The 25,845-nt window shown below is 40.1% G+C and overlaps 1 protein-coding gene across 12 annotated transcripts; it reads right to left on the bottom strand.

The window, feature by feature from the left end:
• NMRK1 (nicotinamide riboside kinase 1) lies at positions 1-25,716 on the bottom strand. Of its 12 annotated transcripts, none has more exons than XM_060409353.1 (11): positions 25,534-25,716; positions 25,166-25,309; positions 24,910-24,946; positions 20,476-20,529; positions 13,441-13,531; positions 13,110-13,158; positions 7,730-7,877; positions 7,581-7,652; positions 6,856-6,962; positions 4,824-4,907; positions 1-1,175 (listed from the first exon to the last, which is right to left on the bottom strand). In XM_060409353.1, the coding sequence occupies exons 4-11, from the start codon at positions 20,502-20,504 to the stop codon at positions 1,168-1,170; spliced, it is 588 nt and encodes a 195-aa protein (XP_060265336.1). In that variant the 5' UTR covers positions 20,505-20,529; positions 24,910-24,946; positions 25,166-25,309; positions 25,534-25,716; the 3' UTR covers positions 1-1,167. The 12 variants fall into 12 exon arrangements, with proteins under 12 accessions (XP_060265336.1, XP_042099271.1, XP_060265337.1 ...); XM_042243337.2 differs by having other exon boundaries at positions 25,537-25,716; XM_060409354.1 differs by lacking the exon at positions 25,166-25,309 and having other exon boundaries at positions 20,646-24,946; positions 25,351-25,716.
• Between the last annotated feature and the right edge of the window lie 129 nt (positions 25,717-25,845).

Raw genomic sequence — 25,845 nt, 5'->3', positions numbered from 1 at the left:
TTTGATCAAAAACATAAAAATTTATTAAGTGAATGAACTGTAATTTTAGCCCAGATCTCTTTTAATAGTGTATGTGAGCAAAAAAAAAAAAACCCTAATCATTACTGAGTGCAAGCTAGTTACAAACTTCTAAGTAATGAGAGCTGATCAGATGAGTCTGTAGAGAGTGTTTAAAAGTTAATTTAAGAATATATTTTATATTTATGTAAAAACTGTCAGAAATGTTTTTGTAATTTATATAAAAATGTCAGAAATCTATTATTAATAAATAACAAGTTGATCAGTAATTTAAATTCCAGCATTGAATGGGGTGTCAAGAAATTATACAATTATACAGATCACCTGTTTGTGCTTTCCAATGAAAGGTCCCCTGTACTGCATACCACTTAAGTCACTGTGGCTTACTTATGGAATTTTAGACCATTGGTTTGACAAAAACAAAATAAAACATGCACACAAAAATCCTTATTTGTAACAAAGTCTCAATATAAGTGACACAAATGATCCAGCAGTTTTAGATACATATGAGAAACAATTATAGCAGTAACAAGGACAAAACACATACAAAAATGTACCGTTGCAAATTGTTGATTTATTCAATGTGATTGCTACTCCTGGTAATCCCATTATTTGCAGGAGGTGGGCATCGGTATGGGATGGTGACAAATATTTTTTAAAAATTAAAAACAGAAAAATATAGAGAGTAAACCAGACGTGAGGTAAATGTTATATGATAATTGATATGATACATGCAACAAATATAGACACATATGCATACATATATAGACTCATCCACACAAACACACACATCAGCAGATTACACATATACTGGGTTGTGAGCTACATCTTATTTTTCACTTTGGATCCCATTCGTAAAAGTTTGAAAATCATTAGTCTAGTGAAATGACTCAGTCTTTGTGAGCTACGCTGTATCTGTGCGCTTCTTGGTGTGAGAACAGCATTAGGGTACATTTCTGTCCATTATCATGGATAGCCACTTACTGTTCCATGTGTTAAGGAAATCATGTGAGGCAGAACAAACGAAACAACAGACTGTCATTGTAGCAAAGTGCACAATGTATCTTGGTTATAGTACTTGAACAGATTCCTTTGAATTTTCCAATTCACTCCAGGAAGGTTTCAGTCCATTTCACTTTATGCTGTCACTCACACACCTTGGGAATAATTACAAAAAGAAAAGAAATTAATGAAGAATTCCAACTGTCATTTTATTAAATCTTCACACTAACATCAAGGTGTGTTAAGATTACACAGATTCTGGGACCAGAAATGCCGGTTTTCTGTAAAGAACTAAATTGAGTCCAAATCTCATTCTTTTAATCCTGTGCTAAATTTAAGCCCATTTTCAGATATCCAGTATTATTTGCAATTGGTATAATGATCCCTGACTTCAAGAAATGAAATAATTTGAGAACTAGAAGAATATCACAAAAGGTGGCTGATACAGTAATATTCTTGTTTTGGAATGATATCCTTGGTTTGAGGAAAGAAGTATTCTTACCTTTTTTAAAAGTAAGGACGCTGAGCTGAATATTTAGTGACTTTGGCTTAGAAAGTCAATGATCAGCCTGCCTCATTCTTATCACACATCTCATGTTAGAAAAGCACACATTTTTTGGTAATCTTTGAAGCATGCAAAATATAAAAATGATTATACTCTTTGACCCAGCAAGTGCTACTTCTGAAAATTTTACATATCTTTCAAAAGAAAACCAGCAACACACACAGATATTTTACAGTACATTATTTGCCAAGGTAAAAATCTTTTTAACAACACTAAGTATCTAACAGTAGGAAATGGTTCAATAATTTTATGGCAATTATACTATTATTTTATAATTGGAAATTATATTTTAAATTCAACATAGAAAAATATCCCCCCAAATTCATTTTATTAAATTTTTATTTTGCAATTTTTATCCCTCTGATTTGACATCTTTCTTCTGCAGGAAGATATCAATGTCAGGTCTTATAATTTACTTTTAATGAGCAAAATAGAACTCAACCTTGAATCCTTTAACTGGGAAACTGGGAGAGCTATTTAGTTTTATTGTTTCATTATATAATGGACTCTACAAAGCTTATTCAACATTAAATACTAATTTAAAAATAAAAGTAAACATGGCAATTAACCATGTAAGAGAGAGATTTAAATTCAATCTTTGTTTCTGTTTCATTATTATTGCTTTATCACAATTATGATTCTGTGTTTAGAATAGAAAATTAGTTTATTAGACACTATAAGAAGCATGAGGTATATTCAACTGAAACATTTGAAGGAGTCCAGAATAGCCTGGTTTAACCTCACTGAGGGTTAAACCAGGCTATGCTAAGGATCCCTCCAGGCTAGCTTTGCCAGGGCACTGTGATTGGAAGAACTGGGAAAGGTGATGGGTTACTATAAATAACACAGTAACTTATTTATACAACTGGAAAAAAAAAAAAGAAAAAAAAAAGAACATAAATCTTGGAGGTAGGAAAAGCTGATATTCCTTGGATTTGATGTCTCTTATAACATTTCTTTCTTTCTTTTTTTTTTTTTCTTTTAAGCTTTATCCAATATCTCAAATGCAGGCAAGATAGTCTTACGAAAGACTACTTCCTTACAAACCTCTAGGATGTAGGTAAGGAAAGAGGAGGGTGTTACAGACATGGAAATGTACTTTCCTGTGGGTTTTCAGCCCCCGGCAAAACACGCCAGCTTTTCTTGGGTCTTGGACCAGATGGCAAAAGCTGGCATTCAGTATGCAATCTGCCTGAGCTACATGATCGAGGCTCGTTCATTTTTATCAGCAGATACAGCATAAGGCCAAACGTCAGCACGTGACTTGGTCATTAAAGGACAACTGGGACCCAAGCCTAGCCATTATTGAGAGAATGGAAAGGTATAGGTGTTCAACCACTGTAAGCATCAACACCCTGTAAGTACCCTATCAAGGTCAGCAAGGGAGCAAACAGCTCTCAGAGAAGTGGCTCTGGCTCAGGTGCTATCATTTACAAAGGCTGAGTCCCTCCCTTCACTCTACATTCTCTGTATCCACTGATGCTGGGGCCTGAGCTTCGTGATGGGGTGGGGGGGGTATGCCTTTCATCAGAGTAACAGATGGCAGGGGTAAGCAGGCATACCTGGCAAGGATTTTAAGTTCCACTTACAGGAAGAAATTTTAGTATGGTCCTGACATTTCTTTAAATAGGTTCATACCTACATGAAGGGCTGATTCTGAAACTGGGAGTGTGTTAGGATCAATGAGCTGCCTGGCTGGGCTCAAACCTCTAGTCAATTAGGAATTTACTGAGGACACAGGAAATCTAATTCTTTCTGAGAGATGATGACATTTGCACCAGGGGAGTTGCTTCTCACCAAAAGAGCATGTAATATTCTTCACTGCCAAAGTGACTCATACTGTCTTCTCCTGAGCCAGCTGATGACTGCATTTTGTATGTTAGCCATGCAAAGTGTTAGCTCAAACAGTGCCAGGGAAAGATCTACATCTATAGTTTTGTTTTCCCAGCACACTTTGTCTTCCTTCTTCTGGTTTCTACCTCCTACTCTGCCTTCCCTTTGGAGGATTTCTCCCCTTAAATCAGGACACCTTTCCTAAGGTACTCAATTACAAGATGCGTACATGATCCACTTCCAGCCAACCAAAGTAAGCCATCTCCCAGGCATAGTGATTAGCTTAGCAAAAGTCGTGTGAGCCAAGCAGGACCAATCAAAATGTTTCCTGGGACTTTTCAGCTGGGATAATACGGAAAATTGATTTAAAAATGTTTAAAATAAAGAATTTAAAACATATGCAAAACTAGTGAGAATAACATATAGACCCTTCTGTATCCAATACTCAGCTTTGTTTATCAACTCATAGACAATACTGAAAAAGGATAAAACTGTCTTTTTTACTGGGGCTATTGGATTTAGGAGGATGGTGTTGCCAAAATACTTCATGCCTGTTAGTGGAGAGAGACTGACCTCAAAATACACCCAAACAGAAAATGAGAAATTGAGGCAGAACCATGAGGACCCCGTCGGCTCTCCTTAACTCAGTTGAGCCTGAAGCCACTGCCACTCCTGTTTTTTTCTGGTTAAGCCAGATTTAGGAGGATGTCTGTCACTTGCAAAATGTATTATCTGATATGAAAACCCTAAAGAAATACTCAATAAGTTATTTTTAAAATCTTGTGTTTATTTTGGGAAATAAGTATTTATGAAAAATCTTTGAGGAATAAAGGAGAAAGAGAACTCTATACCTATTAAAACAAGATCATCAGCATTTAATTTCACTCAATTCAAAGAATAATTTCAGTCCTATTGAAATAACAGCCATCTATTAAAAATTTGAACTAAATGTCAGACTAATATCATTAAGAGAGGTAACAAAGGGTGAATATTTTCACCCTCAAAAAGTAATCGACTCCCTAGACCCATTAAGAATCTGATTCTGAACTGTCTTCAAAGCAATGAGGGGATGGATATGATCACTCTTACATTAGCATTCTGGTATACCATTCTTGGGGCTTCCCTGGTGGCTCAGTGGTGAAGAACCTGCCTGCCCATGCAGGAGACCTAGGTTCAATCCCTGGGTCAGGAAGATCCCCAGGAGATGGAAAGGGCAAGCCACTCCAATATTCTTGCTTGGGAAATCCCGTGGACAGAGGGGTCTGGTGGGCTGCAGTCCATGGGGTCACAAAAGAGTCAGATATGATTTGGTGACTAAAATAACAACAACAACATTCATGGGTATGTAATGAAATATTTTTCCTGGTTGCTCCTTCACAATCCACTTCGATTGGACAATACTAACCCTTTTGTTTTGCTAGTTCTTGTATTATATCTTCATATACTTGTGAAAAGAGGTCTTCCTCAGATTTTGTTCCATCTAGATAAACTGAGAAGGGGAAAAAAGAGTAGTTCAAATGCTAACAGGCTTATTAATATGGGATGCTTACTCTGGCATTTGGCATCTCTTGAAGACACCAAAAGTTTAAAGAACCCAGGAACTTAATTTTGAAATAAATTAATAGCCATTAAAAAGAAAAATATAAAGCTGATACAATAGGTAAGAGATTTGGGTTATTACAGAAAAATTCAAACTAGCTGATGTGAGAATTATAAAAACAAAAAAGACACAGAGTTAAGTGGCATTGTCCATACGTCACTTTAGGAGCACCAAATAGGTGCTTTCTCAAAACAATCATTTAGGGATTAGTTCTCAAACTTATCAGGATAACCTGTGAAGCTTCTTAAACCACGTTGTGTGTGTGTGTCTTTCTGTCTGCTGTTTTGTGTGTTTGTGATTTCTGTCACGTATGTGCTGAATCTGCATTCTCCAGGCCTTGAGATACTTTAAATTGCCACAGTCAGTTTGGTATAAGAAGTAGGTTATAAGAAAATTCTGTAGGTTAAAGGAAGGAAAGAGCCTTCTAGTCAGAATACTGCAGAGGTAGGGGGAGGTAGGAGAGAATTTTGCCTGTTAAGAAAAAGATGCTCAGTTTGGAAAGGCTAGAATGTGGGAAGGCATGAACAGTATAGAAATGAGATTTTAGAGCGAGGTTCTGCCTTAGCCTTTGGAGACCTTGAGATCCTTCCTGCCCGTTTAGATTTTATCCCAGAGGGCTGGAGACTCTTTGGAAGCATTTAAGCAAGGTAGGCGCATGAGATGGTGGAGGCGAGGGGACAGGCAGTAGTAAGAAGACATCCCTGCAACCAATGGTCTAGGTCGGAAATAGTATGACCAAGACTTCATGACAGGCCCTGGGGATGCGGAAGAGGGGTTGGACTGGACTGAAGAAGGGATCGTAAGAGCCTCCAGACCATGGGGAGGTCCCATGTGCTTTCTGTATTTACCAAACAGGCCATGAAGTCTCTCAGAGTAGGGGCAACTACCTTTATTCTGAAAAGATGAGTCTGCTCTGGTTGCTCTGCCTCATCCAAAAGCCTTCTGTCTCCAGCCTCCAGCATCTTCTCCATGTTGTGTTCTGTATCCCAAGGTTCTGACAATTCCTGAGCTGTTGTCCTTGACACCTCAACTACCTGCACCCTCCATATCTATTCTATCATTCAGTTCCTCTGAATACGTATGTCCCATATCACACCCTACACATCTACCCTTCACAAAGCCACAAGGGTCTGACTGAAACAAAAATTTTCTATTTACCATATCCTTGTAATAAACCTTTCTGCAGAGGGCTTCCCACTTTCCTTAGGACAATGACCTTTGGCCTTGTAAGGTACCCTTCCTGTACTACCACCATCACCCATTGCTTGTCTTTCTCTACCACAACTTTTTTGCCAGTGCCCCCTGGCCTTTCCATGCACCATACCCACTGTCTGGGGTGACCTTCTATCCCACCCCTACCTTCGTCCAGTTAAATCTATCATAAAGTGGTTTAAATGTGGCTTCCTTAAGGACGCCTTCCCCAGTTCCTGAGACTGGGACAGTCCCCCTGAAGCTCACTGTCACAGTACTCAGCATAGTTAGAAAGGACAACTTGAGCAGCAAGTGTATTTAACATCTGTTTCCCTGATAGAATGTTGGTTCATAAGACTGGAGATCAAGTCTGTCTTATTTCCCTTGATAACACCAGAGCAGTGCCTTGTTCAGGGAATGCATTCAATCAGTATTTGTTGAATGAATGACCATTTAGAAGTTGCTGCACTTTGACAAGAGTCAGAGAGAGAGAAGCAGAAGCCAGGAGAGCCAGTGTGGGAAAGGGGGGCTCTGGCTTAAAATGTCCTTTTACAATCTAACACGTGAGAAAAATGCCTTCTAAAATCCTGTGTACTTTGAGGCAGTGACAGTTAAAAGTCTTCCTTGAAGGGAAAAAGACACTCACCAATTTCCCATGAGACATTCTCCATTTCTTTTTTGTGCTTTAGGTACATGGGCCACACGTGGCCATCAAAGTACCCTGGGGCGTCTGGAGGCTTGTAGACTCTTGTACTGTCAAAACATGTAGGAAACTTCATGTTGACAGAAACACAAAGCTGGTAAAGTGAAATTATGGTCAGGACCATGGGGAAATCACTCAGAGAAGGGGTAAGACCATACTTTTTAGACCCAATGCCAGTTACAAAGATAACATACGACAGACTTAGTCCTCTAATCTAAACATGAACTTTGTAACTCGCTGACTACCATTCCTAATCATCTTTTCCTCTTCAAGTGGTTTATAAAAGAATTGACAATATTAATATAAATAATGATAGCAATACTGTTATGTTGCAGTAAGCTTTAAACTAATCAGTGTCCTCAATGGCTGTAGCAGAATACAGGCCAATTAACTTAAAATCATAATCAAAATGAAATTGCTCCATATGAAGATTTAGGAAAGATAAGCCAAACAGCTTATATTCATACACGGGCCTTTTCTTAGAAAAGTAATTTGCATTACTCCATGTGGGCGGCCATTTATGGAAAAAGGTCTTGTTCTTTGTGAAGAGTTGAGGCTTCCCTTGCTTGAAAAATAACTTATACACATTGTTCAATAATGCTGTTTCCTTGTTTTTCTTAAACTCTGTCTTTTGAATTACAATCCACAAAGGCATTTTCAAAACTTACCTCCTCCTTCGCTTACATTCTTCATACGGAATTGTCAGAAAATAGCTTCTATTCCATACAGTGTCAAGGGGCCTAAAATAACAGCATATTTAGTGCATATTATTTTTTTCCCCATTCATACAGTCATTAATTGAGTGGGGAATGCTTACTTATAATGGAAGAGAAGGAAACCTTCAATAATTAAGATGGGAATTTCCTTAATGCTTTCCTCATGTGTTGATACCGGAGAGCGTGTTGGGTTTTCCATCCAGCAAGAAATGGCAGACATCATTTCCTCCATGTTAAGCGCTTCAAGCACTTCAAACAAACAGACACAAATATGAAATAAATACAACAAAAGTTTTACGCTGTGGCTTTTTATGATGAGGATATCCAGTGACCTATAAACATAAAAAATAACACTATTCTATTTTTCCTTCAAAACACCTAATGAACAAACATTTTAGACAAAAAGTATAAACTCTAACATTGATACAGTGGTATGCTTGATATATTTTCATTGTGGGAAAATTTAAACACATACAAAAGTAGAGTGTAGAGTACAATGAACTCCCATGTCCCCACTTACCAACTTTGACAATTATAAACTTATTGCTTTATTTATAACTTCTATTCCCCCTTGACTATATAAATGTGTAACATTTTTGGATGACAAAATATTTATAAAATAGAAAGACAGTGACACACTGGGGAAATTACCTGCCATATACTTGGCAAAGAATGGGTATCCTTAATATATAAAGAGCTCTTACAGATAAATAAGAGGAGGTAAATCATTAAAATAATTTACAAAGAATACAAATATATAATACTCAAAACTTAAAAATGTGTATACTTTCAGAGCTTACAGTTGTTAATTCTAGAAAAGTACCCTATAACAGAAATTCTTAAATTGTGGTACATCCAGCAGCAGCAGCAGCAGCTTAGAACTTATCAGAAATGCAAATTCTCACTCCTAGTTCAGAACAACTGAATTGAGCCATCTGTATGTAGATATATTAGAGTGGAAGATTTTAAAATTATGAATTAATCCCTTTAATAGATATAGAGCTATTAAGCTTTTCTCTTTGTTCTGGTATTTGTTTTGATTAAGTTGCATTTGGTAAGATGGTTAAGTTTTCAACTGGCATAAAATTGTTCCTAATACACTCATCTTTTTGATATTTGTGGAATTTGTAGTGATGTTGACGTTTTTTTTCCTCTATTTTTTTCTTGATTAGTTTTGATTAACTTTGAGGATCACTAAGATTCATCAATCTGTAGGTTTACATCTTAGGCCAAATTTGAGATGTCTTAGACAATTACTAATTTGAATACTTTTCAGCACCATACTGTTTCTCCTCTCCTTCTAAGGCTCTGATGATACAAATGTTAGATCTTTTGTTATTGCCCCACGTTTCTGTTCATTTCTTTTCAGTCTATTTTCTCTCTGCTGTTCAGATTGAGTGTTAATACTTTCTATTGTTTTGTCTTCAAGTTCATTGATTTGTTCCTCTGTCATATTTATACTGCTATTATGCCCATCCAGTGAGTTCTAAAATTTTATATCAGTTTTCAGTTCTAAGATTTCTATTTGGTACTTTTTCACATGTCCTCTTTCTTTACTGAGGTTTCTAATTTTTCACTTGATTCAAGAATGGTTACAGTTGTTCACTGAAGCCTTTTTATGGATGTTATTTAAAATCCTTGTCAGAATTCCAGCATCTGTGTCATTGCGGTGTTGGTATCTGTCTTTTCTCATTCAAATAGAAAGTTGCCTGGTTCTTAGTATGACAAGTGATTTTCAGTCTCTTCCTGGAAATTTTGGGTATTATGTTACAAGGCTCTGGAGCCTATTTAATCTTGTTTTTGCAGGCAGTTACTCTGTTCAGGTGTAGTGTGCAGGTCCAGGTTGGGTGGATGTTCAGCTGTCTGCTGAGCATCACCGTACTGAGGTGTGGGGATGGCTGTGGAAGGAGAAAGAGGCAAGTAGCAGCATTCAGGTATTGCTTCATTTCAGTTCAGTGAGGACAGAAGTTCAGCTCTCCAGTGGGTCCTGCTGACAGTAGTTGACACAACTTGGTTAGGGAAAGTGGAGTGCCACCTCACACCACCTCACACTGCCTTATTCCTTTTTTTCGCTGCCCATTAGGTATGGAAGTTCAACTTTCTTTTTGGCATTACTGATATGATTCCTATGCTAACATGGAAAGCCAATGGACCCTGCTGTGCTGGTGCTGCTGGTCCAAAAGGCGAGAAATGCACTGCGCCCTGTTAACACCATGAAGGGAAGTTGTTTTTCCTTTTGTTTGGCTACAGTAAAGTGTATATTACCAAAATAATTTTCTCTTCTATTAGGGCACTGTTTTTCTATTCCTTTGACTAAAGGGAACAATTTTTTTGAGCTCCAAAATCACTGCAGATGGTGACTGCAGCCATGAAATTAAAAGACACTTGCTCCTTGGAAGAAAAGTTATGACCAACCTTGATAGCATAAAAAGTAGAGACATTACTTTGCCAACAAAGGTCTGTGTAGTCAAAGCAATGTTTTTTCCAGTAGTCATGTATGGATGTGAGATCTGGACAATAAAGAAAGCTGAGCACCAAAGAATTGATGCTTTTGAACTGTGGTGTTGGAAAAGACTCTTGAGAGTCCTTTGGACTGCAAGGAGATCCAACCAGTTCATCCTAAAGGAAATCAGTCCTGAATATTCATTTGAAGGACTGATGCTAAAGCTGAAACTCCAATACGCTGGCCACCTGATGCAAAGAACTGACTCACTGGAAAAGACCCTGATGCTGAGAAAGATTTAAGGTGGGAGGAGAAGGGGATGACAGAAGATAAGATGGTTGATGGCATCACCAACTCAATGGACACGAGTCTGAGTAAGCTCTGGGAGTTGGTGACGGACAGGGAAGTCTGATGTGCTGCAGTCCATTGGGTCACAAAGAGTCAGACATGACTGAGCGACAGAAATGAACTGAACTGAAAGGGAACAGAGTTGTTGGGAGTTTTTAGTTATACCTATTGATGGTTCCATGTAGCAGACTTCTCTACCATCTTTTTCCAGATATATATGACAGGCAAAAAAAAAAAAAAAAAAAGTGCCCAGGGAACTCACAGCAATGTCATTCCTCAAGATCCAAAGTCCCTAGTCAATATGCTCTCTTCGTCTTTCACAGTCTTGGTTTGTTGTATTCTATCCAGGGTTTTTAGTTATAAGAGGGAGGAATAGCAAGTAATGGGGCAAGCCATCTTGGGTAGAACAAGAAGTACCATTAGTTTTAATATATTTTCTTTACATTCAGTTAAAAATATTTTCTAATTTTCATTGTGATTTGTTCTTTGACCCATGGGATATAATGAAGCGTCTTGCTTCAGGTAAAATATGATGATGTCTGGGATCTGCTTCAAAATAATACAGAAGGAGAAAGTGAGTGAGGGTATAGATGAAATATAATTGGCCAAGAGTTCATCATTTTAAAAGCAGAATGGTGAATTCATGAGAGTTCATTATACTTTTCTTGCCTCCTTTTGTATCTGCTTAAAATTTTCCATAACAAAAAGTTTATAAAAATAAGAAAAAAACCACTGATTAATTTTCAAACACTTTGGAACTTTATACTTACTCTTTTGCTATTGATTTCTAATTCAGTTCTCTGACTTAGTAGCAGTAGTAGCAGTAATTAGAATATATCTCTGTCTTACTTCAATACATTGAAATGTATTAAGACTTAAGAGAATCCAAAGTCTGACAACCTGTTAACATGTTTAGTTGATTTAACTTAATACAGCTACTGATATATTTTATTTAAAGCATCATTTTACACCATCTTCTATTTTTCCACCATCCTTTGATATTTTAGTTCTCTATTTTTTACTTCTTTTATATTTATCAGCTATATATTAATGATTCCATCTATTTATAAATGTGATAGCTATATACTTTAAAACTATTCTTTTGGTAGTTATAAAGATTTCAACATTACCTTGACTTACCTTAAACTTGTATATTTACCTAAAGAGCTCAGAATTCTGCTTAAGATAGATTCCTGGAGGTGGGACACTTGAACACATGGCATGAATATTTTGAGGTCTTTGGGACATATGCTCAACCTCCTTTTCAAAAAAGATTGTACCAATTAATATTCACCTATAAGTTATTTTGGAGAAGGCAATGGCAACCCACTCCAGTACTCTTGCCTGGCAAATCCCAGGGATGGAGGAGCCTGGTAGGCTGCAGTCCGTGGGGTTGCACAGAGTTGGACACGACTGAGTGAATTCACTTTCCCTTTTCACTTTCATGCATTGGAGAAGGAAATGGCAACCCACTCCAGTGTTCTTGCCTGGAGAATCCAAGGGACGGGGGAGCCTGGTGGGCTGCCGTCTATGGGGTCACACAGAGTTGGACACGACTGAAGAGACTTAGCAGCAGTGGCAGCAGCAGCGTAAGTTATTTTATTGGGCCTGTGCCATTATTAAATAGCACTATTATTAGTGCTTTAAAAATCTATTCATGAGGTAAGTGGGAAAAAATAAGCTTAATTCTTTAACTACTTTTGAGGTTGACTTTTTATTGTACATTCATTAATCAAGTAACCTTATGCTTCCTGTGAATAGTTATTCACGTTATTGGACAATTTTCATTTGAGATATTACTGTTTTTCTCATTAGTTTGTAAGAACTCATTTAAATTAGGAATAAATCTTTGTCAATTATTGAAAATATTTTTTCCTTGCTTAACTCTTACTTTGTAATAATCTTTCTCACTAACCAATAGAAGAGGGGAAGAGAAGAAAAAAATATACTGGCTCAAGACACAAGAGCAGATAGCCAGTCAAGGATTTTGCCTCTCTTAAAGCTATCATGTTTCTGTAAGAACTGACTACATAACATTTTCCCTTCCAGGTTATCAAAGTTAAAAAAAAGGAACATATCTCATGGTTCTTTAAGAGAGCTAGCTTGCGTAAGTACACAATGATCTTATTAAAAGTTGATAAGACCATTAAATATGGTTTCCTAGCATGATATTCCTTTATAGGTATAAGTAGATGCTTTTCTGATGGACTTTACCCTATTGGCTTCAAAGCAGTGTTAAAGTGGGCAAGGGGGGTGAAGTGAATCTATCTAAAAAATATTTACTAATCTTTTTTGAGCAGTGACAAGATCCAGTACTTAGGTCACTGGGAAAGTAAGGTCAGGAGACATATAGTCCTAGAGTTTGACCTAGGCAAGATGGGACACAGATGATCGTCTAGGTAGCTGTGTGTGTCCTATGGAGTGATCAGAACAACAGAGACTTATCTTGCCCCACCTTCAAAAGAAAAATCTATTGTTCCAATGTTTTCAGTTTTAACCATAGAACAGGGGAAAGGGTTTCATTTATTTCAAGAGCTGAACATGTACCAGAAGCCCTTACAAAAGCATGCTTAAAGTATAGCAACATATTTAAACTTATTCTGAGACTCTCTTCAGAGATAGCAAAGTTATTTGGGTTTGAAAAAGGAATGAACATTAGCACATGATGTTCTCTAAGCTCATCTACTTACCATCATACTGCAGAAATCCATTTTCATCTGTCTCTATCTCAGACTCTGGCTGGAAAAACAATAAAGTACCCAAAAGAACTTCAGTGCAGAAATAATACAGTCATGGAAGAGGTTACAAACCTTTAACAAATGCTTTGGTGATGAGGATAAATAAAATCAAAGAGTAGCTCCCATAAGTGTGCCATCTGGTGGATAAGTAACACTATTGCATTGAGCCTGTCTTCACTACAAAGCTCAATCACTTAGCAAATGCTTTTGGATGTAATTCAAGTGACATTGCTATTATAACTGTTTCGATTTAAATAAATTATTTGAGAAGTTTCATAGATACCTTAAAAAAATCATCCTGAGATATGACACTGCAGTTTGGAAGGTGTTTCTGCAAATTCTTAGCCAGTGTTGTCTTCCCACCATTTGTCACACTGAACCAAAAAAAAAAAAAAAAGAGAATACTGAGAAGGAAGATGCATTAAAAGAACATAAAACATTTAAAACTGACCTTACAAAAAGATATTTCACACAATATGTAATAACCAAGAAGAATTATTTCCTTTATAGATAATACTTCTTTGTTTGGCAAAACTATAGGCCCAAGTAGGTCTTATGAAACAGACAGGATGGAGCAGAAAGGTAACTAACTGCTGGGCAAGTGAACTGGGCAATATTAAATACTAAGACTTAAATTACAGCTATTGTAGTGGAAGTAGAACAATTTTTTGTCTATGCTGAAACATTTACAGAGTTTACATGGCACTCAGAGAAGGTGAGCAGCACATCTTAGTGCAAGTATATGAAACTGTACATGCTCACTATGATTCTGTCTCAATGTACAGTGAAGAAAAGTGCAGGAGTGGCTTATTACAAGCCCACCTATCAAGGCTTCTCATCTCCTGTGGGTGCCTCCTTTCCTTCTAATCTCTCTCCACTGGTTGGGCTGGTTGGGAGGTCCATTGTAACTTACTGCATCTAGTAGTTACTTGTCTCTTCTGGCTGGACTGTGACATCAAGGAGAATGGGGACCCTCACCACCTCCTCCTCGTATGTATCCAGTTTTCTGGTACTCAGAAACATGCATAGTGGGCGCAAAGCACACCTCCTCTCAGTAACTCAGATTTTTTTTTAACCTAGGGCTGATGTAACTGTAAAGAGTCTATGGACAGATTCAAGGTTTTTGTGAACTTGAAAAAAATTTACATCTTTATTTTCACTAAATTCTAACAGATTTTTGGCATTTCCTTTCATTGTAAATATAAATCAGAAACAACACTATTGTTAATTGTACCTTTGACTTTTTCACCAATTGAAATCACAAATAGTTTCATAACATGTTGCACTTGGGGCAGACATCTTGTATTAATACCATTGATACTCATTATTACTTCAAATTTACTGTAGTTTTTAGACTTACCATTGGACAGTGCTATTTAGTGAGTTAACAAAGAAGCACGTATATCACAATGCTACAAATTTTGCTTTTAAAAATATTTTTATAACTGTATTAATATCACAGTTGGTTTCCTTTGCATTCCTCTTTTATTTTGTGCACTTAAACCACTACTGTAAGAAATCAAGACTTCACCATACCATCAAATGTCTATACTACAAAAGACTCCTGACTGCACATGTATTTGTAAGAACCTGTGCTTATTCCCCAGTAAGATGAATGGTAATATGTTTATAATCTAGAAAGGGAAAAGGATCTAATATTTTTTCATCAAAATTTTTTACTAGATATAATTAAATTATTACCAAAATACCTTATAGCTACAAAGTAAAAGGAACTTGATTCACAATTTTTTTTTGTTGCTGTTGTTTAACCTTCAGTTCAGTTCAGTTTAGTCACTCAGTCGTGTCCGACTCTTTGCGACCCCATGAATCGCAGCACGCCAGGCCTCCCTGGCCATCACCAACTCCCGGAGTTCACTCAGACTCATGTCCATCGAGTGGGTGATGCTATCAGCCATCTCAACCTCTGTCGTCCCCTTCTCCTCCTGTCCCCAATCGCTCCCAGCATCAGAGTCTTTTCTAATGAGTCAACTCTTTGCATGAGGTGGCCAAAGTATTGGAGTTTCAGCTTCAACATCAATCCTTCCAATGAACACCCAGGACTGATCTCCTTTAGGATGGACTGGTTGGATCTCCTTGCAGTCCAAGGGACTCTCAAGAGTCTTCTCCAACATCACAGTTCAAAAGCATGAATTCTGCGCTCAGCCTTCTTCACAGTCCAACTCTCACATCCATACATGACCACTGGAAAAACCATAGCCTTGACTAGACGGACCTTTGTTGGCAAAGTAATATCTCTGCTTTTCAATATACTATCCAGGTTGGTCATAACTTTCCTTCCAAGGAGTAAGCGTCTTTTAATCTCATGGCCGCAATCACCATCTGCAGTGATTTTGGAGCCCAAAAAATAAAGTCTGACACTGTTTCCATTGTTTCCCCATCTATTTCCCATGAAGTGACGGGACCAGATGCCATGATCTTCATTTTCTGCATGTTGAGCTTTAAGCCAACTTTTTCACTCTCCTCTTTCAATTTCATCAAGAGGCTTTTCAGTTCCTCTTCACTTTCTGCCATAAGGGTGGTGTCATCCGCATATCTGAGGTTATTGATATTTCTCCCAGCAATCTTGATTCCAACTTGTGCTTCTTCCAGCCCAGTGTTTCTCATGATGTACTTTGCATATAAGTTAAATAAGCAGGGTGACAATATACAGCCTTGACGTACTCCTTTTCCTATTTGGAACCAGTCTGTTGTTCCATGTCCAGTTCTCACTGTTGCTTCCTGACCTGCATATAGGTTTTTCAAGAGGCAAGTCAGGTGGTCTGGTATTCCCATCTCTTTCAGAATTTTCCACAGTTTATTATGATCCACACAGTCAAAGGCTTTGGCATAGTCAATAAAGCAGAAATAGATGTTTTTCTGGAACTCTCTTGCTTTTTCCATTATCCAGCAGATGCTGGCAATTTGATCTTTGGTTCCTCTGCCTTTTCTAAAACCAGCTTGAACATCTGGACAGTTCATGGTTCATGTATTGCTGAAGCCTGGCTTGGAGAATTTTGAGCATTACTTTACTAGTGTGTGAGATGAGTGCAATTGTGCGGTAGTTTGAGCATTCTTTGGCATTGTCTTTCTTTGGGATTGGAATGGAAATTGACCTTTTCCAGTTCTGTGGCCACTGCTGAGTTTTCCAAATTTGCTGGCATATTGAGTTTAACCTTAGTCCACACAATTGGGTTGGATATAGGCAACCTCCTTAAAAATGGAAAAATGGGGACTTCTTTGTTAGTCCAGTGCCCAGGGCTCCAAGTTTCCAATGCAGGGGGCCTCGATTAGATCCCTGGTTGGGGAACTAGAGATCCCACATGACATGTGGCAGGCCAAAAACAAAGTAAAATGTGAAGAAAAGGAAAAGTGGGAGGGTGGGTTTACCCTATGTATTGAGTAAATGCTGTTGTGAGAATTTTTTCTCCCTCTAACAAAAATGTCTGTAATCCATATTGAATGCCCATAATTTAGTTACTGAATTTTGGTTTAAAATACATAGTAAACAAGGGTAACTTTATTACAGTATGAGCAATCTGGCTCAAAAATGTATTATTTTCTAGACCTACCTCTTTAGTTAAGATCATGTAGGTGAACTAACAAGATTGCTTTTCACTGACTTAGCTGGAGCCAATGAAAAACAAGCACCTCATTTTTTTTAGAATCAGAGGAGATGGACCAGCTAGAAGGCAGTCCAGGTCAGAGAGATGTGGTGGCGGTGTGGGGGAGGGGGAGGAGGGGAAGAATTTAACCCGTCTGAGCCTAGAACCTATAATTCGTCTGCAACCATCCTGGTGAGCTGACACCTTAAGACTCAACTCTTCTCCTTCAGCAGGCTCATAACCACCGTGCACCAGCAGGCTCACAGCCTCCTTTGTGTGCTCTCCAACCACAGGGCCAGACTGTCCAGATGGAGCAGATTCCATCCTGGGATATAGGGAAGGAAATGGGTTTACTTGGGCCCACTTCCTCCTTTGTTCACAAAATCCAAATAAATGCACAACTTCTAGTCCATTTTTCTAATGTGACAAAAATTTTTAGTCCATTTTTCATGTGACAGGTAACAAGAAAGGTCACTGTATTTGGAACATGGTATCTGGCTACGGAAATGGCAACCCTCTCTAGTATTCTTGCCTCGAAAATCCCATGGACAGAGGAACCTGCTGGGCTAGAGTCAATGGGGTCACAAGAGTTGGAAATGACTTAGCAACCACCACCACCACTATCTGGCTAGGGAGGAATTAAAAAAAGCTGTCTGTAATTACTCCAACAAGTGGAGAATCCCTCCTTGAACAGACAGAATTAAAATTCCCATTGTCCAGTTTAGGAACTAAGGGTTGAAAAGTTGTATGTTCATAAAAACTTGCCCAAGATAACAACTGGAGATGAGATACAAAATCCGACTCTAACACCCAGGGAGTTAACATTTTTTAACATCAAGGAACTTCATGAGAATCTGATGAAGGTTATAAAACCTTTCCCTAGAAAAATGAATATCTTCACACAAGCATTAAGTTTCACAAGGTTCATGGATGCCCCTTGAATCCTTCAGAAACTTCATTATTCCTTGCAGTCTCAAGTGAATAATTAGTTCAGTTCAGTCACTCAGTCATGTCCGACTCTTTGCGACCCCACAAACCGCAGCACGCCAGGCCTCCCTGTCCATTACCAAACTCCCAGAGTTTACCTAAATTCATGTCCATTGAGTTGGTGATGCCATCCAGCCATCTCATCCTGTATCGTCCCCTTCTCCTCCTTCCTTCAATCCTCCCCAACATCAGGGTCTTTTCAAATGAGTCAGTTCTTTGCATCAGGTCGCCAAAATATTGGGAGGAAGGAAGTCAGACCTTCCAAAGAACACCAAAGACTGATTTCCTTTAGGATGGACTGGTTGGATCTCCTTGCTGTCCAAGGGACTTTCAAGAGTCTTCTCCAACAACACAGTTCAAAAGCATCAATTCTTCAGCGCTCAGCTTTCTTTATAGTCCAACTCTTACATCCATATACGACTACTGGAAAAACCATAGCCTTGACTTGATGGACCTTTGTTGATAAAGTGACGTCTCTGCTTTTTAATATGCTGTCTAGGTTGGTTATAACTTTCCTTCCAAGGAGCAAGCATCTTTTAATTTCATGGCTGCAGTGATTTTGGAGGCCCAAAAATAAAGTCTGACACTGTTTCCATTGTTTCCCCATCTATTTGCATGAAGTGATGGGACCAGATGTCATGATCTTCGTTTTCTGAATGTTGAGCTTTAAGCCAACTTTTTCACTCTTTCCCTTTCATCAAGTGGCTCTTTAGTTCTTCTTCACTTTCTGCCATAAGGGTGGTGTCATCTGCATATCTGAGGTTATTGATATTTCTCCCGGCAATCTTGATTCCAACTTGTGCCTCTTCCGGCCCAGCATTTCTCATGACATACTCTGCATATAAGTTAAATAAGCAGGGTGACAATATACAGCCTTGATGTCCTCCTTTTCCTATTTGGAACCAGTTTGTTGTTCCATGTCCAGTTCTAACTGTTGCTTCCTGACCTGCATACAGGTTTCTCAAGAGGCAGGTCTGGTAATTAGTTCACAGGGCAGCAAATTTTAAGTACAAGAGAGATACAGCACAATGTGTTTGGAGGAAGGCAGGCAGGAACTGCAGCTGAGTCTGGCAAGGGCTTTGCAGAAGCAGCAGCAGCAGTAAAACAAAATCCTGGCCCATGCTGAAGAAGAGACAGCGAAGACAGGCTTTCTTAGGGAGTAATGCACATGACAAGAAAGCATGACCCAGATTTCCACACGGAGGGCTGGAATACTGAGATGCGGGGCATTTATTTGCACGTATGCGGAATGAAGGTTGGATTGGATCCTATAGTGGATCTGGTAGTGGCCTCCCTGGGCTCCCCCTCCTGCCACCCTGTTTCCAAGGTCTGGTTTGGAGTGACCTGCTCTCAACTTCAGAGCAGGGCCCCACTGGCCTAAACCAATCAAGGCAGTCCCCTTGCTTTTGCCTTCGACTGTGACTGTGGGTATGTGACACAGCTGGTCGAGTCTAAGAGACCCTTGGCCTGGGGGAAGCAGAGTCCCTGCCCTAGTGCTAGGCTTAGAAGCAGCACGAGGTCCCAGGAACTGCTGGTGGTCTCCTGTGACCAGATAATGGAGCCAACTTTAGATGAATTCAAAAGGAGGAAGACAGAGAGAAATGGAGTCTCTGGTGACACCCCTAAGCTCCTACATCAAATCTTTCCTGTACCCTGCCTGCCCCTGATGCTAATACATTTTATTATTTTGGATGGTCCTCATATATCCAGAAATTCAGACTCCATTTTAAATAATTGGGAACCACGGGATATTGTTCATCAGGTGAGAGAATAATTAAAAAATTTTGTATAAAGATTAAACTGGTAGAGGTATGTAGGAAAGATGAAGAGGAGGAGACTGGAATCAGGGAATATAAGGGCTTGAATTAGGATGGTGGCAATGAGCATGGAAAGCAAGGGATGGAGAAGAGAAGCCAAGGCAGAGAAAAACTGAACTTCGTTCTAATTAGACGGGAGCAAGTCAAGGCAAAGTTCTGGCATTTAATTCACGCAATTTTACTTTTAACTGATGACTCACTATAGTAATGTAATACAATAACACGATGATCTCGCCCAAATTACAACATTTAATTTCAATAGTCTTGACTATTTTTTAACTAGACTACACATAACATGAAAGTACTCAGAAGAAAGATGAATATAATGCACTAGTGAAACAAACAACGTCCTCTTGAGTTGCTGTAGCCTTATCTGAATGCCCACTTCTGGTTACATGGGTAAGGGTGACCATATAATTTAGGACACTTCTAAGAGGAAGAGGGGTAAATGATTAATAATCATGCCACAGCAATAAGGACTACTTCAAGATAAAAAAGTATGGGGAAAAAGCAGTAGAGGTGAGGTGGTTCCTCATTCCACATGTCCAAAACTGAGCATAAGTGGAAAGAAACAATAGATTTTCTAGGTCACAGTGGAGGAGCAGCCACGTGGAGAATGATATATCACCCCAAACCAAAGTAGCATCTGATGAGGCCTTGCCGCTGGTGTCAGCTTCAGAAAATAAAGTCAGGCAGGTAAACTTTGTGTACTGACTCTCTTGTTTCTGTTTACAGGAAACTCTCCCATTTCTTGGCATCTACGTAGCCAATACTTAACTGTTTTAAATTCAACAGTGGCTTGCTCTCTTTTCTCTTTCCTTTTCACTGCTTCTTCTCCCACCACATCCACATGGCAACACTGTTTGGACATCCTGAGTATCTTGACCAGCTATCGGTAGCAAAATTACTCACCCACTGATCCCAATGACAAATGTTTTCATAATTAGCTTTGAAAATCACGTCTTCCTAAAATTAAAAAAAAAAAAAAAAAGGATATCACTTAGGTGTCCAAAAAGATAAAAGAGAGTCCTAAATTAGGAGGGCCAGCTGAAGAAGATGCTACTGAACTCTGGGTTACCCACCTTGGATTACCCACATTCCATGGGAGAGCTTCAAACAGTACTAGCTTCTCTCTGCCATACTCTCGTGCTAAGCGCCAATGGCGGGTAGTACTCAGGGCCCGACAGCCAAGTCAAGAGAACTAAAAGGGCCCCCATGGCCAAGCACACATCCCTGAGGGTCTGTTTTCAAGGGCAGGGAAGAGCTGCAGAGACATGGGGCATATTACAGAGTTTCACGCTCCCCTCAGGCAGATGACTTGTCACCTACATGACTGAATCACCCAAGAATGACCCATTAACCCCAAGGCAAGGAGTTGGCTGAGATGGCCTCTTTTTCCTTCTGACATGGGGAGAAAGTCACTGCTGGCCAGAGGCTGGAGGGTGCTCCAGGCAATTAAAGGGTGCTCCCATTAAGGGTGCTATTTCCTCACTATAGGGCCAGGGTAGAAAACCTTTTAGTAATGGGCCAGCGAGTAAATCTTTGAGACTTTGTGGGCCAGGAGGCAAAGTCAGGGTTATTATGTAAGAACTTACAAGAGAGAAACCATTTCCACAAACTTTTTGACAGAAGCCGAAACATAAGATAGCATATTCAAAAGCAGAGACATTACTTTGCCGACTAAGGTCTGTCTAGTTAAGGCTATGGTTTTTCCTGTGGTCATGTATGGATGTGAGAGTTGGATTGTGAAGAAGGCTGAGTGCTGAAGAATTGATGCTTTTGAACTGTGGTGTTGGAGAAGACTCTTGAGAGTCCCTTGGACTGCAAGGAGAGCCAACCAGTCCATTCTGAAGGAGATCAGCCCTGGGATTTCTTTGGAAGGAATGATGCTAACGCTGAAACTCCAGTTGTTTGGCCATCTCATGCGAACAGTTGACTCATTGGAAAAGACTCTGACGCTGGGAGGGATTGGGGGCAGGAGGAGAAGGGGCCAACTGAGGATGAGATGGCTGGATGGCATCACTGACTCAATGGACGTGAGTCCGAGTGAACTCCGGGAGTTGGTGATGGACAGGGAGGCCTGGCGTGCTGCGATTCATGGGGTCGCAAAGAGTCAGACACGACTGAGCGACTGAACTGAACTGAACTGAAAACATAATAATAATTGAGTACTTTTTTTTGTAATGCATGTCTACAAATGAGAAGAATGGGATTCCTTTTTTATTAGGGTAACATTTCCCTCACTGAATTTCAGAATGAGTGTTTCCTATTACAAAATGTTACAAGTGTTCAGGCACTGGGCTGGGTTTTAGCTGCAGGCCGCTGCTGGCTGACCCCTGGTCTGGAGGTGGAGGGCAGTTTAATGCATGGCCCCCTAAGCTTTACCAAAGTACTCTTGCGGATATTCCAAGGGCCACTGTCATCTCCTTAAGTGAGAAGATGAAGCCCAGCAGCAGGAAACCTTAGCACAGTGGTTTTAGAAGGTTGTCTCTGACTGATGCTGCTCTCTATTCCTGACTGTTCTAGCCGAATGATTAGGAACCTAAGCTGTGCCACCCTGGGTACGTGGTGTCTAGTCTTGGCTGCCCTCCCAGTTCCTACCCTGACCTGTGTCCAGACTCCCTCTGTGGGGATAGTAGGGAGAGCAATCTGGTAGAAAGAGGGATAGTGTTCCTTGGCTTTTCTTCAGCTTTTCTGGAACACAGTTGGCCCTTGGTGTCTGAGGGCTCCCCATTTGCAGATTCAACCAACACTGGTTTGAAAGTATTTAGGGGAAAAAAAACTAGGAAGTTCCAAAGAGCAAAACTTGCACTTGCTGCACCAGCAAATATTTACATAGCATTTGCATTGAATTTACAATTATTTCCACAGGATGTCCACTGTATTAGGGATTACATGTCTAGAAATTATTCAAAGCACGTGAGAGGATGTGCACATGTTAAATGCAAATACTTTGCCATTTTATATAAGGGACTTGGGCACCTGCAGATTTTGGCATTCCTGGGTTGGTGGGTATTGTTCTGGAACCAATCCCTACCACCCTTGATACTGAGGAACAACGGGTATTCCAAATTGAGTGCAATTGGGTAAGGTGAGGTTCCAATTTCATTTACTAGCCTATGTGAGACAAGAATGTGACTGTGACAGAAATAAAATAATACATCAGGTTGGACATCTGAGTTTTACTGGGAGTTGCATAATATTGAATATATTTATCCCCATCCAAATTGCCAAAGTGTATCAAGGAACAATTACATATAATGAGTATTATAAAATAAATTTTTACATTGTAATTTTTCTGCTTTTGAATTGTATTTTACCCTATTCTTATTTTCAATATGTCAGTGCTAGCCTGCCAACTATCCTTTTTTAGGATGGGAAAGGCTGCCCTTTATCCTGAGATGGTAGCTTTCTTACATCTTAACATCTTGCACTTTTAAAACATGTCCTTTTTCTTACAAACTTATGTTGGCAGTAAGTAATAATAGATTCATGTCCTTAATTAGCAAAATAAGAACAAAAAATTCATAGACTTTGTTGTTCCTTGCTTCCAGCGCACCTATTTTTGGATAATTTATCACAGCCTAAATTCTTAAGCCTGGAGAGATACAATCTTAAGAGATCACATGGTCCACACTCCTTCATTCTGCACAAGTTGAAAATAGCCCAGGCAATGGAGTGACTTGTTCAAGATCACACATACAGTACATGGAAAACTAGAGGGAATTCCCTGGTACTCCATGGTTTAGAACTCAGCACTTTCATTGCTGGATCCAGAGTTGGATCCTGGTCAGAGAACTAAGATCCTGCAAGCCACACGGTACAGCCAAAGAACAAAACTAGAAACAAACCTAAACCAAATGAGTCAACTACTAATCATCTTTCAAAGCTGCTAAAAAGCACTTTACTACCAGGAGCAGAGAAAGGATGGTGTACATGCGCTGCCTTAACTGTGAGGCTCTTCTGTATAACAGATGTTATTTTGATTGATTTATTATTGGTGGGGTATTTTCTGTGCCCCAGCTGGAAAAATCATAGCTTTGACTAGACAGACATTTGTTGGCAAAGTAATGTCTCTGCTTTTTAATATGCTGTCTAGGTTTGTCATAGCTTTTCTTCCAAGGAGCAAGCATCTTTTAATTTCATGGCTGAAGTAATTGTCTGTAGCGATTTTAAAGTCCAAGAAAATAAAAAAATAAAGTCTGTCACTGTTTCCATTTTTTCCCATCTATTTGCCATGAAGTGATAGGACCAGATGCCTTGATCTTAGTTTTTTAAATAGTTTTAAGTCAGCTTTTTCAGTCTCCTCTTTCACCTCCATCAAGAGGCTCTTTAGCTCCTTTTCATTTTCTGTCATTAAAAGCTGTAGATATTTTCCCTGGCAATCTTGACTCCAGCTTGTGAGTCATCTAGCACAGCATTTCTTATGATGTAGTCTGCATATAAGTTCCATAAGCAGGGTGGCAATATACAGCCTTGATGGACTCCTTTCCCAATTTGAACCAGTTCTGTTGTTCCACGTCCGGTTCTAACTGTTGCTTCTTGACCTGCATACAGGTTTCTCAGAAGGCAAGTAATGTGGTCTGGTATTTCCATCCGTATATTTAAATTATTTTACTACTAAACAGTACATTTTGGATACTAAACTGCAAAACAGTCACAGGTGGCATGTGTAGAATCAGCAGATTATAAGAAAGCTAGCAACTCCCTAGTAGGAATGGATGATGACAAAACTAAAAAGGTTTTTCAATCAGTTTCAACACCAGCCTGGTTTTTCTAGAAGAGTGAAATGTTTCAGGACTTCTCACTCAATTTATTTTCTTCAACATTTTGATTACTTTCTATGTGACAGGGAAGTCTTTTTCTACTATTTTTTTTTTTTTTAAACTTTGCTCCCTTTTGGTAAACACCAAGGCTTGCCTGTCCGAATACACAACCCTTGCCCCTTTGTCTTGTAATCACTGTTTCACTTAATTCCTAGTAGACTTCGAAGCTTCATTTTACCTAGACTCTCATGCAAAGGGTTTTCTTCTCAATTTTTATCTCCCCCCCTCTATACAAGTGATTTATCATATTGCCTATACTATTCTAAATTTTCACCCGCTGCGTTTCTTGTCTGTTCTAGCCCCTGCCTCCCAGTGGAGATTCAACCTGCTAGGTCTGGGGTGGGCAAACTTGCTCTGCTAAGTTCTAGACCGTAAATGTTTTGGGTTTCGTGGGCAGCTGCTCAACTCTGCTGTTAGGAAGTGAAAGTGGCCACAGGCAATACAGAAGCAAATGAGCGTGGCTGTGTTCTAATAAACTTTACGGACATTGAAATTTGAATTTCATATAATTCCCACGTACCACAAACTCTACTTCTTTTGATTTCTTTTAATCCATCCTAAAAAAAAAAAAACATGAAAATCATTCTTAGGCTATACAGTAACAGGCAACAACGAGGGCCTCCGTCAGTCACTCTCAACTCTAAAGGAGGAAGATTGCCTCCTCCGATAGGGATCAAGACCTCACCCCTACCCCAGTGACTTCTCCCCAAAACCTGTATGGTCTCCAGAAGACCGATTCCCATTTTAAGGATTATTAGGGGGCGTGAGAGTAGTACCCCATTAGGACAACACTTTCTCCTGGGCAGGCCACTTATCAGTTTATTTAGGGTGGTAGATATCCTGACAGAGCTTGCAAGACACGGCCAGGCTCAGGCTCCAGCGCAGGAACACTCTGGAAACACCTCCAGGCCCCAGCGAGTCTGCGTGGCGGGGAGCGCGGAGTCAGGCAGGTACTACTCACCGGGCGCTAGTTCGTTCGACTGCTCCCGAGCAAAGCGGCACAGGCGATCGCTACGCGCGCGCCTGTCACTAACCCGCCGCAACCCCTGAAGCTCGTTAACCAAGAGGCGCACAGCCTCTTTCCCCGCTCCCCTTCCGGGTCAGAGGCTGCCCAGGGTAGAGAAGGCCAACCTAGGTTCCGTACCACCTGGAGCGGACGCGGCAGCAGGCTCTGGCCGGCGTTGGGCGGGGCGGGCCTCTGGCGTGCGTGGCCTCGCGCCTGCGCGCGCGATCCTGCCCTGTCCGGCCCTTTCCCGACCAGGGTGCGCGCGGCCAGGGCGGCCCCGGCGCGAGCCTGCGGCTTCCCGGTCCGGCTCCGTCTGGTTCTGCCTCCCGGCGCGCCGCCGTGCGCGCCGCCCGCGCTCCTGCCGCGGCGGAGCGGGCAGCAGGGGAGCCAATTAGCACTCGGCTAGGCGGCGGCCACTTCCTCGTCTGCGGGGCCGCGCGCCCCGGACAG

This window comes from Ovis aries, chromosome 2 (assembly GCF_016772045.2).
Source record: "Ovis aries strain OAR_USU_Benz2616 breed Rambouillet chromosome 2, ARS-UI_Ramb_v3.0, whole genome shotgun sequence".
Classification (NCBI taxonomy): domain Eukaryota; kingdom Metazoa; phylum Chordata; class Mammalia; order Artiodactyla; family Bovidae; genus Ovis; species Ovis aries.
Note: the sequence above shows the minus strand (reverse complement) of the source record. Positions and strands in the feature narration are given on the sequence as shown.

What these genes read in the sequence shown, in the direction of transcription:
- NMRK1 (XM_060409354.1), bottom strand. Translation starts at nt 20,504, where the DNA reads ATGAAAACATTTGTCATTGGGATCAGTGG. An exon ending in TGGATTTCTGCAGTATGATG is followed by an intron (nt 7,878 to 13,109) that starts GTAAGTAGATGA and finishes GTTTGTTTGAAG; the next exon opens with TGCTTGAAGCGCTTAACATG. An exon ending in GAATGTCTCATGGGAAATTG is followed by an intron (nt 4,908 to 6,855) that starts GTGAGTGTCTTT and finishes TCCCCTTCTCAG; the next exon opens with TTTATCTAGATGGAACAAAA.